Source organism: Thrips palmi, unplaced genomic scaffold (assembly GCF_012932325.1).
Source record: "Thrips palmi isolate BJ-2018 unplaced genomic scaffold, TpBJ-2018v1 HiC_scaffold_15, whole genome shotgun sequence".
Taxonomy (NCBI): domain Eukaryota; kingdom Metazoa; phylum Arthropoda; class Insecta; order Thysanoptera; family Thripidae; genus Thrips; species Thrips palmi.
This window is the reverse complement of record NW_023144624.1, coordinates 9,514,892-9,530,686: the sequence shown is the minus strand read 5'-3', so window position 1 is coordinate 9,530,686 and position 15,795 is coordinate 9,514,892. Positions and strand designations below refer to the sequence as shown.

General features: G+C 56.1%; 1 protein-coding gene across 3 annotated transcripts; it reads left to right on the top strand.

The window, feature by feature from the left end:
* The first annotated feature begins 305 nt into the window (after positions 1 to 305).
* LOC117641773 (gamma-aminobutyric acid type B receptor subunit 1) lies at positions 306 to 15,202 on the top strand. 3 transcript variants are annotated; one of them, XM_034379391.1, is made up of 12 exons: positions 1,283 to 1,404; positions 2,272 to 2,430; positions 2,521 to 2,619; positions 2,697 to 3,219; positions 3,312 to 3,463; positions 3,535 to 3,664; positions 3,742 to 4,011; positions 4,311 to 4,473; positions 4,556 to 5,258; positions 5,347 to 5,481; positions 6,207 to 6,318; positions 8,101 to 15,202. In XM_034379391.1, exons 1-12 carry the CDS (start codon positions 1,381 to 1,383, stop codon positions 8,103 to 8,105), a joined length of 2,475 nt encoding a protein of 824 aa, XP_034235282.1. In that variant the 5' UTR covers positions 1,283 to 1,380; the 3' UTR covers positions 8,106 to 15,202. The 3 variants fall into 3 exon arrangements, with proteins under 3 accessions (XP_034235281.1, XP_034235282.1, XP_034235280.1); XM_034379390.1 differs by lacking the exons at positions 1,283 to 1,404; positions 8,101 to 15,202 and adding an exon at positions 306 to 408 and having other exon boundaries at positions 6,207 to 6,467; XM_034379389.1 differs by having other exon boundaries at positions 6,207 to 15,202.
* Positions 15,203 to 15,795: the final 593 nt, after the last annotated feature.

Sequence of the window (15,795 nt, the reverse complement as noted above, 5' to 3'; positions counted from 1 at the left end):
AACATGAAAAATTCAGGGAAGTGCATTTGAGCCTGTAGCCTGTTAGTGCGACGCATTTCGCCAAGGTTTTGACTTTTGGGCACTCGGATTGTGATTGTGATGCGAGAGGCCACCCGACTTCCGCTTCGTAATCACTATGGGCCGTTCCCCGCCAGCCCGGAGCGCGTTCCAAAATCGAAATGGCCCGATGAACTGCCAGTCTTGCACGGCCGCTGCGCGCTGCGCCGCTGCCTCCCGGTCCTCCATCCAAAGGCGCATCCCCCACACCATGGTCCTGGCGGAGGGGAGCTTGCATCCCCCCCTTCCCCTCGCCCGCTCTCAAAGTGCACCAGCCTGATGCCTGGAAAATCGATGGCGGAGAAGACGGCGCCGAGCTCCCCCTGACAGGAGGCGCTGGTTATGTGCCAGGTAAGTTTGCGATTTCTCTGGTGTCTCGCGCCTTGCGGGCCCAGAAGTGGCTTCAAACTGAAGCTTGGCGCCCGCGGCACCCCGGCCGGCGTCTGCCGCTCCTCGGCGACGGCCGGGTCGGCGTCGAGGAGAAGTTAAATTGACTGGCCGCGACGGACCGGACTGCGGTCCTGACCTGAGTCATGGCGCGTCATGGCGGCCCGCTTCAGAAATGCACCGGGACTTTGTACCTGTTGCCAAAATGGCCTGGCCGTCGGAGGCTGTAGTGTGGGCGCCGGGACGTTTGGCTGGGACGGAGACGTGGGCGTAACCGACGGGTTTTTAGGGAATGTCCCAGAACGCGAGTGGAGAGATGCCCCGGTTCCATATTGGACGGACTTAAAGACGACGGAAGGAGTTGCCGAGGCACGGAGCATTCATTGTTCCTTCATGGTCTCAGAGGGTTTGTCACGAGATGACCGCAGTCCTGCAGTGGCCTTTCGCCAAGTTTTGTCAGTCAGGCGGAGGCTGTCGGTGGCCGTCGGGTCGGACTGTGGGTGGATACGGAAGCCCAAACCCAGCCGTCTTCCGCTTCGTGATCTCTGGGAGGGCCGTTGGGAGCACCGGGGTGGGCGGGCGGTGATTAAGATTTCCAATTTGAGCGGTGTCAGCATGAGCGGCTTAGACCGGGGGAGGAGGAGGGGGTGAATTAGACGACCTGGACTCGGCCGGGCCGGGTCACGCAGGGCGCTGGGCGTAGGGGGCGGGCGGGCGCGGCGCTGGGCGCAGGGGGCGGCGGGGCCAAGCCGGCCGAGTGCTGGAGTGAGTCCTGGAGTCGAGCCCCGCGCGGCGCGAGTGGCGGGTCGGGCGCAGAGGGCGCGGCCTGGAGGCCAAGCAAGACGTGATGGCGCGAGGGCCGTGCCCGCCGTGCCGGGGGCCGAGGCCAGGCCAGAGCCCGCGCTCCCCTGCCGGGACGAGGACGAGGCCCCAGTGATGGCGATGTTCGAAAGACACCGGGTGAGTACCATGGCCAGTAATTTGGGACGTACGACGACAGTAGGTGTTTGTGGCGCAGGGAGGGGATCAATATCCAGCCCGCCTCCCGCTGCTGCCCTCTGGCGGCGTGACCCCGCAGTGCGCCAGCCCCGCCAGGCCGTGACGAGCCGCCCCGTTTGGCGGCCCGTCGGGGGTGGCGCGGGGCGGCGAGGGGTTGGTGGCGCTGAGCTGAGCGCTGCTTCTGGACCACACCCTTGCTCTCTCCCATCCAGCTCCGGGGCCCAGCGCTAGCGCTACCTGGCGGCTGTCACCGGAACTGGCAGCTCAGTCCGCTTTGCTGCAGGCTCCGGGGTTTTAGTGGGTTTGCCCGCCCCGAGGGTTTGGCTGCCCAGTTCCTGTTCCCAGCCGCGGCGAGCCCGCAGATGGGGTTCGGGGTTCGCAGTGACGCGGCGGCCCACGCAGTGACGTGACGAGCGTGGCGGGGATGTGGCGTGACGAGGGGTCACGTCTTTGTGACGCGCCATGGCGGCGTGCTCGTGACGGCGCGCTCGCGTGCCTTCGTGGCGACGGGGTGTGACGGCCTTATGCCTCTCCGTGACGGTGGCGTCACGCCCGGGTCCGAGGCGGGCAGTGGCGGTGCAGCAACAGTCCGCGGCCGCCGAGGGCGTCGCGAGGTAAGGGTAAGGCCGTGAGGGAAGGGAGTGAGGGAGCAATGGACAAGATGGCCGCCGTTCCCAAGTCCTTCGTGCGTGGTTCGCGGTTCGCGCGCACCCCCAGGGCCGCCGGGGCCAGTGGCCCGAGTCGCCCCTCACGTGGTCGTGGGAGAAGCGCCGTGAAATGGAAATATGCTATTAATTCATTCATTCATTTTAAAATATGTGTTGGCAGTTGGCGCCGCTGCCGTTGGCGCTGCTGCTGGTGCTCCTGCTCGGGTGCCAGCATGTGCTCCAGGCGGCGGCGTCAGCCGACGACGATGACGACGACAACGTTCTTCACATCGGAGGGATCTTCCCCATACGGGGAGAAGGGGGTTGGCAGGGGGGTCAGGTAAGCCATTTGTGCGTTTTGCTTATTTTGTTGAGGAGGGCGCAGGAGTTCTAGGATCAAGGAAGTACTAAGGCCTGTCTTTACTGGCAGGCTTGTGAACCCGCTGCCAACCTCGCCCTCGAAGATGTGAACAACCGGCGCGACCTCCTGCCAGGCTTCAAACTCAAGCTGCACTGGAATGACAGCGAGGTGAGCGGAGCGATTGGAATGGAACGAACTGAGCCTGCTGTTTCGACATTATGCCTTAAACGAGTGATTCATTCCAGTGTGAGCCAGGCTTGGGCGCCTCCGTCATGTACAACCTGGTGTACAACCAGCCCCAGAAGCTGCTGCTGCTGGCGGGCTGCTCCACCGTGTGCACCACGGTGGCGGAGGCGGCCAAGATGTGGAACCTGGTGGTGCTCTGCTACGGCGCCAGCTCGCCCGCGCTGTCGGACCGTAACCGATTCCCGACCCTGTTTCGGACGCACCCCTCGGCCACGGTGCACAACCCCACGCGCATCAAGCTGATGGAGAAGTTCGGCTGGTCGCGCGTCGCCATCCTCCAGCAGGCCGAGGAGGTGTTCATCTCGACGGTGGAGGACCTGGAGGCGCGCTGCAAGGTGGCGGGCATCGAGATCGTGACGCGCCAGAGCTTCCTCAGCGAGCCGACGGACGCGGTGCGCAACCTGCGCCGCCAAGACGCCCGCATCATCGTGGGGCTGTTCTACGTGGTGGCGGCGCGCCGCGTGCTGTGCGAGGTCTTCAAGCAGGGCCTGTACGGCAAGCAGTACGTCTGGTTCTTCATCGGTGAGTCGCTCGCGCCGCCAAGCGCGCCGCGCGCCGCGGCTTGGTTCAAGTGCCTCGCCCTCGATTCTATTCCATTCCATTCCCCACCGCAGGTTGGTACGAGGACAACTGGTTCGAGCAAAATCTGGAGAGAGAGTCCATCGACTGCACCGCGGAGCAGATGCGAATGGCGGCCGAGGGCCACCTCACCACCGAGGCCCTCATGTGGAACCAGAACAAAGAGGAGACCACCATTTCGAAAATGGTGAGTGCGTCTCCGTTGAGCCGGTCTAGCGCTGCCGTGGCCATGCCTTCTTGACGAGCTTCTTTTTGCAGACATCCGAGGACTTCCGTCTGAGGCTCAACGAGGTGCTGAGCAAGAAGTACGACATCGCGAACAAGCGGTACCCGGAGGGGTACCAGGAGGCACCTCTGGCCTACGACGCCGTGTGGTCGGTGGCGTTGGGTGAGTCACGAAATCGATTCGAAAATGGTTTCCACGTTTGCGTCCATCCTTAACGCGGGCATGCCCGTCCCTCTCAGCCTTCAACAAGACCATGAGCAAGCTGCTCAAGCACGGCAAGACCCTCAAGAACTTCACGTACACGAACAAGGAGATCGCCGACGAGATCTACAGCGCCATGAACTCGACGCGCTTCCTGGGCGTGTCGGGCGGGGTGGCCTTCAGCTCGCAGGGCGACCGTATCGCCCTCACGCAGATCGAGCAGGTCATCAACGGCTCCTACGTCAACCTCGGCTACTACGACACGCAGGCCGACAACCTCACCTGGGCCAACAAGGAGCGCTGGATCGGTAAGGCGGGGCTCGACTCACGGCGCAGCTCCGGGTTCAAATACCCTCTGTGAGGTCGGAATCAAGACCGAACAAAGTCCTGGTCTAACTTCCCTGGCCGTCCGTACTTGGCAACTACGGGGATCGTCGCCGTGGCCTTCATCTCCGAACATTTACCCCCCGGGTTCCCAAAGCACAAGTCTCCGGAAAGTTTCCGTTTTTCTCGTGTACCCTCCGTTTAAATTTTATTCAGTCGTACCCCTTCCGTTCAAAATATGCTTGGGTCACAGTGCTTTGGGGCCTTGTTCCTTCTGTCGCAGGCGGCAAGGTGCCCCGTCGTGACCGCACGTGTCCGGGGCCGTCCGGTGCTTTCCAACGGGTTCCCTGGGGCCGGGGCCATGTTGCAATGTGGAGCATCTCGAGTCTGGGCATCGTCGCCGCCATCGGCCTCATCATCTTCAACATCTGGTACCGCCACCGAAGGTTCGCAACCACACTTTTAGTCTCCGACGTTTGCCTTTTGTGTGTGTTAACGTGCTGACCCGTCGTCGTTTTCCGAACTTAGGGTGATTCAGTCGTCCCACCCGGTGTGCAACACCATCATGCTGGTGGGGGTCATCACGTGCTTGTGGAGCGTGTTCCTGCTGGGGCTAGACGGCCAGTTCGTGTCCCCGGGTGTGTACCCGCTCGTGTGCCAGGCGCGCGTCTGGCTGCTGTCCATCGGCTTCACGCTGGCGTACGGTGCCATGTTCAGCAAGGTGTGGCGCGTGCACCGACTCACCACGCACAACAAGCCCGACACCAAGAAGGTGGAGCCCTGGAAGCTGTACACCATGGTGACGGGGCTGCTGCTCATCGACCTGGTGCTGCTCATGACGTGGCAGCTATACGACCCGCTGCAGCGCAGCATCGAGGAGTTCCCGCTGGAGGAGCCCAACAACACCGACGACGACGTCAAGATCCGGCCGCAGCTGGAGCACTGCGAGAGTGAGAAGCACACGGTGTGGCTGGGCGTCATCTACGGCTACAAGGGCGTCGTGCTCGTGTTCGGCCTCTTCCTCGCCTACGAGACGCGCTCCATCAAGGTCAAGCAGATCAACGACTCGCGCTACGTGGGCATGTCCATCTACAACGTGGTGGTGCTGTGCCTCATCACGGCCCCCGTCACGCTGGTCATCGCGTCGCAGCAGGACGCCGTGTTCGCCTTCGTCGCGCTCGCCGTCATCTTCTGCTGCTTCCTGTCCATGGCGCTCATCTTCGTGCCCAAGGTGAGTGACGGGGCACGGCCTTTGGGCACGGCCCCGGCCCGTGCAGTGCACTGCAGTGGGGCCTCGCTGACGCACCGCCTGCTTCCAGGTCATCGAGGTCATCCGCCACCCCAGCGACCACGCCGAGTCCAAGTACAACCCGGACATTGGGTCCAAGGAGGACGAGGAGAAGTACCGCAAGATCGTGCAGGAGAACTCGGAACTGCAGAGACTGATCGCTGAGGTGAGTTGTTGTTCGGGGAAGGCGCGGCGCGCCTTGGCGCCCGACGACGGGAGGGTAGGCCTGCCCGCAACGCACGCGCGCTCGACGGCACGGCCTACCCAGCGCCTCGGCGCCCGACGACGGGAGGGTAGGCCTGCCCGCAACGCACGCGCGCTCGACGGCACGGCCTACCCAGCGCCTCGGCGCCCGACGACGGGAGGGTAGGCCTGCCCGCAACGCACGCGCGCTCGACGGCACGGCCTACCCAGCGCCTCGGCGCCCGACGACGGGAGGGTAGGCCTGCCCGCAACGCACGCGCGCTCGACGGCACGGCCTACCCAGCGCCTCGGCGCCCGACGACGGGAGGGTAGGCCTGCCCGCAACGCACGCGCGCTCGACGGCACGGCCTACCCAGCGCCTCGGCGCCCGACGACGGGAGGGTAGGCCTGCCCGCAACGCACGCGCGCTCGACGGCACGGCCTACCCAGCGCCTCGGCGCCCGACGACGGGAGGGTAGGCCTGCCCGCAACGCACGCGCGCTCGACGGCACGGCCTACCCAGCGCCTCGGCGCCCGACGACGGGAGGGTAGGCCTGCCCGCAACGCACGCGCGCTCGACGGCACGGCCTACCCAGCGCCTCGGCGCCCGACGACGGGAGGGTAGGCCTGCCCGCAACGCACGCGCGCTCGACGGCGCAGCGAACTCCCCAGGCGCTCCACCTGACTGGATCGTATCTCTGTTTGCAGAAGGAGGACAAGATCCGCGCGCTCAAGCAGAGGCTGCAGGAGCGTGAGGCGGGGCGGGGCGGCGGTGGTGGCGGCGGCGGGGGCGGCACGACGGAGGGACTGCTGCACACAGGTGCGGGCTACAAGGACAGCCTCATCGTGGCCGACCTGATCACGGACGCCGGCACCTCGGACTCGGCCTTCGGGGGCGGGCTCTCGGTGCACACCCGTTCCTCGCGCGCCTCCACGTCCGACTTGGAGTTTTCAGAGTCGTACCTGTAGGCCTGCAGGCCGCTTGTTGTTCCACAGAAGACAGAGGAGGCTTTTGTGGGACAACGAGCTGGCGTGGACTGCGTGGACGGCGTGGACTGCGGGGGGTTGGGGGTCTTTTCCTGTCGGTCGTGTTGGTCTAAGTTGGATCCTGGTCCTGCCTGGGGCGGGCCGCGTCGCACAGTGTAACCGTAACTTAGCTGTAGAACCCACCACCCCACCCACCCACCCACCCCTTTTTCCAGCACATTCCCCGTTCGAGTACTCGTTGCAACGTTTAACACTTTCCTTTTCCAAATCGCATTTTTAAGTAACAATCGGAATGTTCGTTCGCCTCTGCCAAAAAGTAACTCGCGTGGCCAATAAGCAGCGCGGGCGCGGGCGTTGGAAGAAGCGCCAGCTTCCATCGATTTCATTATTTTGATCATTTTAAAGAACCGTGTAGATGCATAGATGTCTGTAACCGCACCTTTTCGGTAGGGTTTACGATTCCCGAGACGTCTGTGCTGGTACTCTGGTACATTTTGAGGACCACACTGTCACACCCTGTCAGACTGAGACAATCATTGTGACGGTCGAGCAGGGCAGCCCGGGCAGCCGCGCTCGGCCCGACACACCTAGACTTACCTCATTACCTCGTTGTGAAGATGTGGAATTGGAACCCCTTCAAACACACAGCCTTTGTAACGGATAATAACCCTAGACGTAACACATTAGAACCGTAGATAATCTATATATTTGCATTTCCCTATTTTGTGAGTGTGAGCATGTATTTTCCTATATCGAACCAAAACTTTCCGTTACTTGCGATCATTAATTTTTCCCGAGACATTCCCCATTCCTGTCCCCGTTTCCCCATTTAGACGTCTAGCTTTATGTCAGTGTATCGTGAGCCAGGATCCACATCGCTTCCATCAGAACATCGCAGGTCATCTCATCGTGAAATTGCGAATCCCTTAAGACTGCCTTCTTTTTCATTGCTCAGCAAAACTCTGGAAATATATCAAAATCTGTTTGTGATTTCTGTATGAGTGTCTAGTGATAAGCCGTTACATTATACTAAATTTTTTGTTGATTGTGCAGTAAAATCTCGTTATAACAAGTGACACGAAACAGCGAGTTCCTCATTGGCTCAGTGACTGGACAGTGTGGGCGTCGCTTTCGTCCTTGCAGCTTCTCCCAAATTTATCGGTGATTTTCAAAATGAGACGCGGGTCACTTCTTTGTGTGCGTGACTGCGTGCCACTGTGGTTGTTCGGACGGGTTGCAGGCTCTTGGTTGTAACGAGATTTTCCACTTTCGTCCGGTAATCCGTCCACGAGTCCTCCCCAGTCGATCCTCGACGCGGGTCTTGTGCAAAATGGTTGGGATTGTACTGTCGCATCGTTTTGGAATCTCATAAATTTGGGAGTTGCGTCACATGAAAGCGAGTGCGCACAATGGGCTGTGGACGTTGTGGACGGACCCCCGGATGGGTGCCGGCTCGCTTCCTCCCCCTCCCCCTGCCCCGGCCGGGGACTGCGGAGTGGCGGCAGTGGCGGGCCTGCACCATTAAAAACATGGTTACGTTTGAAAGGCAGCTCGCATGCCGCTGCGTTTCCAACTGTCGCTGTGATTTTAACGGGGATTTTGTTTCCACGCACAGATTGAACCATCAGGCCCATCACTGGACAGCCACGAGCCAAGAGCCGACGGCCTGACGCCAGACGGCCACCCAGCGCTGGCGCGCGCCATCCAGAGACTGAAAGAAAAGATCAATAAGAGGCCAAAGCTAACACGCGTTGCGTTTGGACAACAAGAGACTGCTACAAAGTAACCTAAAACGAGCGCCAAGTACAAAACAATAATGCATGGCCAAGACTTTCCTTGTAAAGGATTTTAGAGTGTTGGGACGGGTGACGCGGTGTGTTCTAATGGTGCAGAAGGAAATGTGATTTGGTAGTCATCCGATCGATTGGACACTATTTTAGCAGAAACCAGACCGAAGAATGAGAGGGATAACAAAAACCAGACACAGACTCTAAACATTGGAAATTTATTGAAAATTTGTTTTAATTTTCAATCTAAAAATTTAAGAAAGCTGAATTTAATTATTTATTTCTGCCAAAGTCTCGAAAAAAAGGCGATTTCTATTACTGGTTCCAGTGCTTTTTATTGTTCATCGTCCTCTTCTTGTTCTTCAGTTAGGCTCTGCTAGAATAGTCGGCAGATAAGAGCTCATCGCACCATGATTGCACGGACCCTGTCCCTGTCCACCCACTGATTTCGTGTATCCTTTAGTCTGTACGTATTGAAAACAGTAGCCTAATTCATGCAAACTTTGCTCGCGAAGCCCCGCGCCTTGCCCTCGCCCTGGGGAACGTAAACGAAACCAAGGAATCAGGGGATGCCTGTGGCGTGCCCCGGGGGAGGGCGGGGGGCGCCTGCGCCTCGTCCTGCTGGCCGGAAGTGAGTCAAAAGGAACCGGAAGTTGACAGGAAGTGAGCCGGAAGTGGTTCGGATTGAGCCGGAAGTGCAAGGGAGTGCGCCGGAAGTGGTTCCGATTGAGCCGGAAATGAGCAGGAAGTGGGCCGGAAGTGGGCCTCGCGGGCCGTAGAGTAGACTCGGCGGCAGCGAGTCGCAGCCAGACGGCGCGGGGGCGGCGGGGGCGGCCGGGCAGGGCCAGCCCCCAGCACTCGCCTCGCTGTCGCCCTCATTCTGTTTTCTTTTTCTGACCGGAAGTGAAATTCGGAGTTCAGGCCTTTTTTCTTTCCCCTTGTAGTTTCATACATTTCATCTTCACAGAATAGAAATCAAGGCATTTGTGGCGTCCGCGGCGGCGAAGTTAGCCCCCTGCGGCACTGTATCATAAGCAAAGGGTAGGGGGGCTTTGTGTTTTGCTGCCGGGGGAACGCAAAGCGGCGCAAAGCCCTGATTTTTCGTACTTGCAGTCGTGACTCTTCTATCGAGACTCATTCTTCTTCATTCAGGTAGAAACGGACCGGGGGAAATGATGTCATGGAGCATGCGAGGAAGCGCCTCAAAATCGATTTGGTTTTTTTCTTTCTTTTCTCTGGCGCGTGTGCGTGAGGCAAAGCGCGGCAAAACAAGCAAGACGAGGCAAGGCCGAGTAGGAGGCAAGAAGGGGTTTCTAAGCTGGCTGGGAGTGCTGCGAGTGCTGGGCGGGAGTGGAGAGTGGGATACACCATGCATGGCAACCACGCGGACTGCGCGAGTGCGTTCGCGCCAGATGCTAATGGACTTACTTCGTGCGCGTTTCCCCAAAAGTTTGTTTTTCTGAATCGATGAGGGAATTCGCACGAAAAAAGCTCATTTCCGTTTGGTGAGTTTAGCGCCGAACGCGCACTGCGGCACCGCCCCCTCGGTAGTGTAAGTAAGTGTGTTTCGTTGAAGTTTTCTTTTTGTTTCGCGTTATCGGGTTTCGTCCCAGACGAACCCTTGTGGAAACACCCTGGAAAGTTGAAATCGTGTAATCGCGTAGTCGTATTGGTGCAAGCCAATTAGCTAGCAGTAAGGACACTTTTATTTGCCGTACTTTTAGTTGAGCGTTCTATCGGTGCGCGGCCGGAGTGTGGCAAGCCTAGCCGGCGCGGCGCCAGGGCTGCTGGTTGTGAAGCTTCGCGAAAGCAGCCCGCAGCCCTGCGCCATGCCACGCCTGCTCCCGTGCCCGACGCATTCGTCTGCGAATCGTGACCGGAACGTACCATGTGCATTATCTGAGAGTGCATTGTCTGCGCAGTGCCTCACAGTACATGTGCGTTACTTAGCATTAGCAAGGGCTCTGTAAGCTCGAGTAAGGTTCTTTTTGGTTTCCCTTTATCGTTGTGTTGGTCGTTCTCTGCAACGGTGTCTCACCACCTTGCGCGGTGCACATACTCATCTAAACTGTATTTATCTAGGTAAGGTACTATAAGGTTCGTTTTCTTTTATTTTCGCACTGAGGTGGACGCCTTCTCGGCTGACGCCAAAGTGCGCGTGGACCCCAAAGAAAGTGCCGACATTGAGTGATCATCTGACAGAACAACGTATCTTCATAGGGAATCCCATTGTAGGTACGCTGTTATGTACGAATGTCACACAATTAGTGTACATAGTTAGGTTCAATTTGGACGGCCTAGCCGCCAACCCTTAGACTAGTCCTCGGCCACGCGCCGCTGGTGCGTGGCGAGGTGGTCCACGACGCAGCAAAGCCACTCAAATATGAAGTAATCATCTGTAAATAAATAGGAATGTAAGGTTTTTCTTGATTTGGCCGGCGTCGACTCCAGGTCCGCCGGCCGCCTTTTCGTTCTCGTTCTCTCAGGGAGTCTCGTCGTCGACGGACCCTATCGTCGTCAGGCAGTCGGTTGATATAGTTAGGATTATCATACACGTGCCTTTGCGCGTTTGTGTGTGTGTATGAGAGAGAGAGAGAGAGAGAGAGAGAGAGAGAGAGAGAGAGAGAGAGAGAGAGAGAGAGAGAGCGTGTGGGGGGTGGGGAGTGAGCAGAGGGAGAGGGGAATGTGTGAGTATGTGTGCGCGTGTTTTTGTAAATGTGTCTGGTGTGTAGGGGCCATTGCGAATGGAGTCGAAGGAGTCTTAATTGTGGTCGTTTCGGGACGGATCCTCTTCGACCCAAACTCACTATACCACATCGTGTATCAGTGCCATATTAGCTTAAGTAGAGTACGGGGAGGCGTGGGGGTGAGGTGAACGGATTTGTAGTGTAGGGCCAACCGCTGAAATAGTCTTAAGTGTAGGTTAAGTTGTAGTGCATGAAGATGCGATAGAAGTGACGGATTTTCGTTTCCTTTTTGGTCTTTCGTTTCTCGTTCTCTTTGAAAAATGGACACAGTGCCGCTGAAACTAGAAGGACCGCGAGAGCAGAAGCAAAGATTTCTCTCTCACGCTAACCGTAAGTTACTTTAATACTAGTGTAGAGGTTTCGTTCCGTTTTCGAGTTTCTTTCCCCATTTTGAGGTGAGTGCCTGCTCGACGGGCCGAACCATACGCTCCAACCCATCGTACATAGACTAGACTGTTCACTAAATTTAATTCTAAGCTGTAAATATTGTAGACATGTGTTCCTCAACTCCTCTACCTCCGCGGTTGCGTTGACATGACAATACGTGTGTACCCGCCTCTAAATGTAAGTTGCCTCTGTGCGTTGAGTTTCGTGGCAAGGCCCCGTGGAGGGTCCTTGGGAGTTGTTGATAGTGTCCGAGCGGGTATGAGGTCTTGGTTGCTGCGTGTCTCCACTGCAAGGGTCGCCACGGTTCTCTTCTCGATATTAGCTTCAGGTTCTGCTAGAAGTGTCTAAATCAACCAGTAAATTTCTGGCGTCATGGAATTTTGTTCTTCCTAAACCTAAAAACACATTCAAAATCTACAATTCCTGTTTCTGGATAAACATGAGATTCTCCGACCATGCAGTGACGTTGGTGCGCAGCAAGCCACTTTTCTGTAGACTTGTAAATACGTAGTTCCAGTTTCGTTTCACCGTGTTTGACCTTTAGTTCGCGTTCTCACCACCGCGGTTCCGCGCGGTTCCACGCCAGTCGTGATCCATCGTATTAATTACGAGTCCCATTCGTGGTCTACTGCTTTGTCTCCGTGCAGATTGCTGACGCAGCGCGCGGGGAAGGACCATGCTTTCTCAATTTTAGACTAGGAGTGACTGTGTGCGAGAGAGTGAGAGTAATTCTTTTGACGGTCTGAGGGTGTTTATAAAGTAGGCGGTAGGCGAAAGCAGAGGTCATTTCAGTTTTTGTCTGTTCTCTCCTGATTTCCTCCATTTTGAAGGACGTCGATCCCGACGACTTCGCGGCCCAAATGTCTCCAAGTGACTTTTCCTAGTTAGGATGTACATATATTTCTAATGTGACTGTCTGTCGGGTCATGTCTCTCATCTACCCAATGAAGTGGACATCAGTAGCGGCGACGCCTGCCGCACCGGCGGCCCTGCTGCGGTGCGGTGGGGCGGCGCCTAGTCAGAGTGTGAGTGAGTGGGAGTGAAAGGGAAAGGGTGGGAGTGGGTGAGAGTGAATAGGAGTGAAAAGGAGTGAGTGAGTGGGAAAGGGTGGGAGTAAGTGGGAGTGCGTTTGGGAGTGCGCGAGTTTTGCGCGAGGGGTGTGAGAGTGGAGAGCGTCTGAGATCGAGTGGGCGAGTGTGAGTGCGAGTGACAGTGCGTAGCGTGCGAGTTGAATGGGTCGCGGGAGAGTGAGTGAGTGAGTGCAGTTATTTTTGTAAGTAGAGCTTTAGTAATTAATGACGAACTTTACGAGCAAGGCCTTTGATTTGGGTTTGAGTTGGCGCCCATGTGACGCAATTCTAAGCTCAATCAAGTCTCTCTAGGATAATTCTATAATTTAGGAGTTCCGCATTGCGGCATCGGCATCGAGACACCAATTTCTTAGTAGAGTCCGCCTGCCAGAGCCCCCAAGTCGGCGATGGCACGGATGTTAGTAGTGTGTGAATGTGTGAGTGCGTGTCGTGTGTGTGGGGACTTCCCCCTTTACCATCGCAAGTTGAAAGGCCACTTTCTGGGGGTAGGAACAATTCCGTGTGTTGGCCAGCCTGTCCAGGGCTTCCTTAGAATTAGATTAAACGGGGGTGGGGATGGGAATCTAGTGTTGAGAAGGACCATAAGTTAACGTAATTCTAAGCCTAAGTTTGTTCTTCCTAATTTTCCAATTTTCTCTGCCTATGAAAATGGGCAAATGTGGGCATAAGTCGGTACCATTATTATGTAAGTTGTACCATACAGTATCCATACAGTAGTTTTACCTCTTTGTTTTAAGTCTTCCATTGAGCTAACAATACTGTACAGTTTATATAAAGTTAACGAAGGGAGAAGAATTTGGGGGTGCGGGTGGATCTGATGGTGCTTTTACAGGGGAAGTGGGAGGGGTTTGGGAGGGGGTTTAACGGGAACACTCTATCTCATTAGCATAAGCCTAGACTAAGGTCGCATGACATCTTAATTTTCCTTCTTGATTTATTTCCCTATTTTTCAAGGGTAGACACGCGCCCTCTGGGTCAGTCCCCTTTGGTCTCAGGTAAAACACTAAAACTCGTTTTCGTAGCTGTAAATCTAACTAACGGTAAGGGGCAAGGGACGTTGAGTGGACGATACATAGTAAGTTAGCTTTAGATAACTACTATTTATGTTTGTCCTTGTTTTCATCATTCTCTAAGGCCCTACGCACCTAAGTGTAAGGCCCCTGGCGTGTGGGTTGCCTATCTTCTCGGGGCCGCACTACTCAGGACAAGCGAAGGCGCTGGTGGCACCATGGCAAGTTGTATAATGTACATAGTAGGCTAGAATAGTTCAGTGTGCGTGTGTGTGTGCGTGTGCGCGCTGCATGTGTAGTCAAAGGATTTGCTTCGGTTCTTCTCGCTCTTGGGCTAGTGGTCGTCGTTGGTCAAAATGTCGCTCTCCATCAAGACCTTTAAGGGAATCAATCGGAGCGGCATCGCACACTTCGATGATGGAGTGCGATATTTTGACCTATGATGACCATGATCCCAAGGCCAGAAAAACTCTAGCAATATCCTTTGATGTGTACGCGCGCATGTGTGTATGTGTGAGTGAACTGGCGGTCGCTCACTACCTCCCCGAGTGACCCCAAAGCCAAATTCTTTCTTTCGATTTATTTCTTCTTCTATTTTCTTCGTTGAATCTTCAAGCATTCGGCGCTACGGCGCCGTGCTTGATGAGTGAAAAAATACTCACCAAACTAGCTGGACGCGACAGGAAGGCCCCTCTCGGGGCACGGTCGACGGTCTGTATCTCGTGTACAAACAAGTGTAAATACTCGTTGTAAGTGTTGTTTTGTTTTTGTTTTACCCGTTATTCGCGAGGGAACGCTTTGACGGACTCCCCTCATTTAGCCGCCAGTGATGATTAGGTGTAGTAGTGGTTGCCGACGTGTTGGCGCGTCCGGGCTGACGCTGAGGCTAACGCTGAGGCCGACGCAGTGGACGGTGTGCAGTCTGCCTGCACAGGGGGCCCCGGAAGCACGGCCGAGAGGCGGTGTGGACTGTTCCTGGTTTCCGCGCGTTCCCTGTCGCAGCCGCACACTGTTTCCGGAAGTAGATCTGTACATAGGGAGGAGTGGGGCGTTACCGCAGTGCGCGTATTCCAGGGCGCGCTTTCCCTCCGCTCTCCTGGAGAATGTCAAAATCAAGGTCGTCAGAAACGATGATTGTGACGTGCGGAAACGCTTCGTGCGAAGTTTCCCTACTGTTTGACGTGTCACGTCGCGGCGTTTTCGCGCCTTTGGTTTTGCCATCTTCATTGCGTGGTTGCCATGGTGGGGGGGGGGGGGAATGGGAGACACCCAAGCAGGATGAATGTGGCCGCGGGTCGAAAAACCTGTGGAAAGGAGTTCTTGTCTTGCCTTGCCTTCTTGATTGCCTCGCGCCACTGGCCCATTATGCGCTCCATTCAGTTCTATTAAAAGTAGTGAAACTTGGACCGAGATTTTACTGCCTTGTTTTTCTTTGCATTGTTTGAGGATTGCTATTTGACACCCGCTGGAGGAATCTGTCAGACCCATTGACATTAATGTACACGGACCAAGAACGTGAGAATTTCTGAAATTCCTCCACTTTTTTACTCTGAAACAAAATACTGTTTGATTATTTCTGTTTTTGTTTGCGTTCCTACTTTGGTCAATAAGTGGTTTGCCTGGTGTTGCATCGGTTGTTTTCATCTCATCTACCTGAATGTTTCAATAAATTTTTTATGGTGACAAACCTCCGGAGCCTTTCTATTTAATTTGAACCCTATTGTCATGCAGTGCAGTGAGTTTGAAGAGTCTCAGAATGGGAGACCACGTCTCCAGGCACCCGGGACTGCGCACGGAAATCCATAGCAGAGTCTCTGGACCATTTGCAAAAAAACTGGAATCATTGGAGCGTGCGCCGGAAAGGTAGGCAACCAATCGTGCGCAGCCTCTTCACCACACCAGAAAACCGTCACGGGAAAACTAGCTCAAGGCGAGGCTTTAAGAGTCGTGCCTGTAAGCCTGTAAGGAGAAGTATTCTGCGCCCTGAACAATGACGCCGTGAAGGTAGGCCACCCATTCGACACGTCGGATGAGGGGGAGCTCTTTTGCCTCTTTACAGGAGGAAAAACGTGAGTTGGCTTTTCTTTCAGCCAGGACGCCCAAAAATTTCTCTTCACCGCGCTGTGTCGTGTCGAATGAGTGGCCTACTTTCCCGGCGCCATCGTTCAGAGGCGTCCAGGGCGCAAAACTCTTCTCCTTACTGGCTCGACGCATAAGGCCTCGCCCTGAGCTGGTAGGGCCTGAGTCTTTATCACTTTTGTCATGTACATTCACGTTAGCGAATGCTG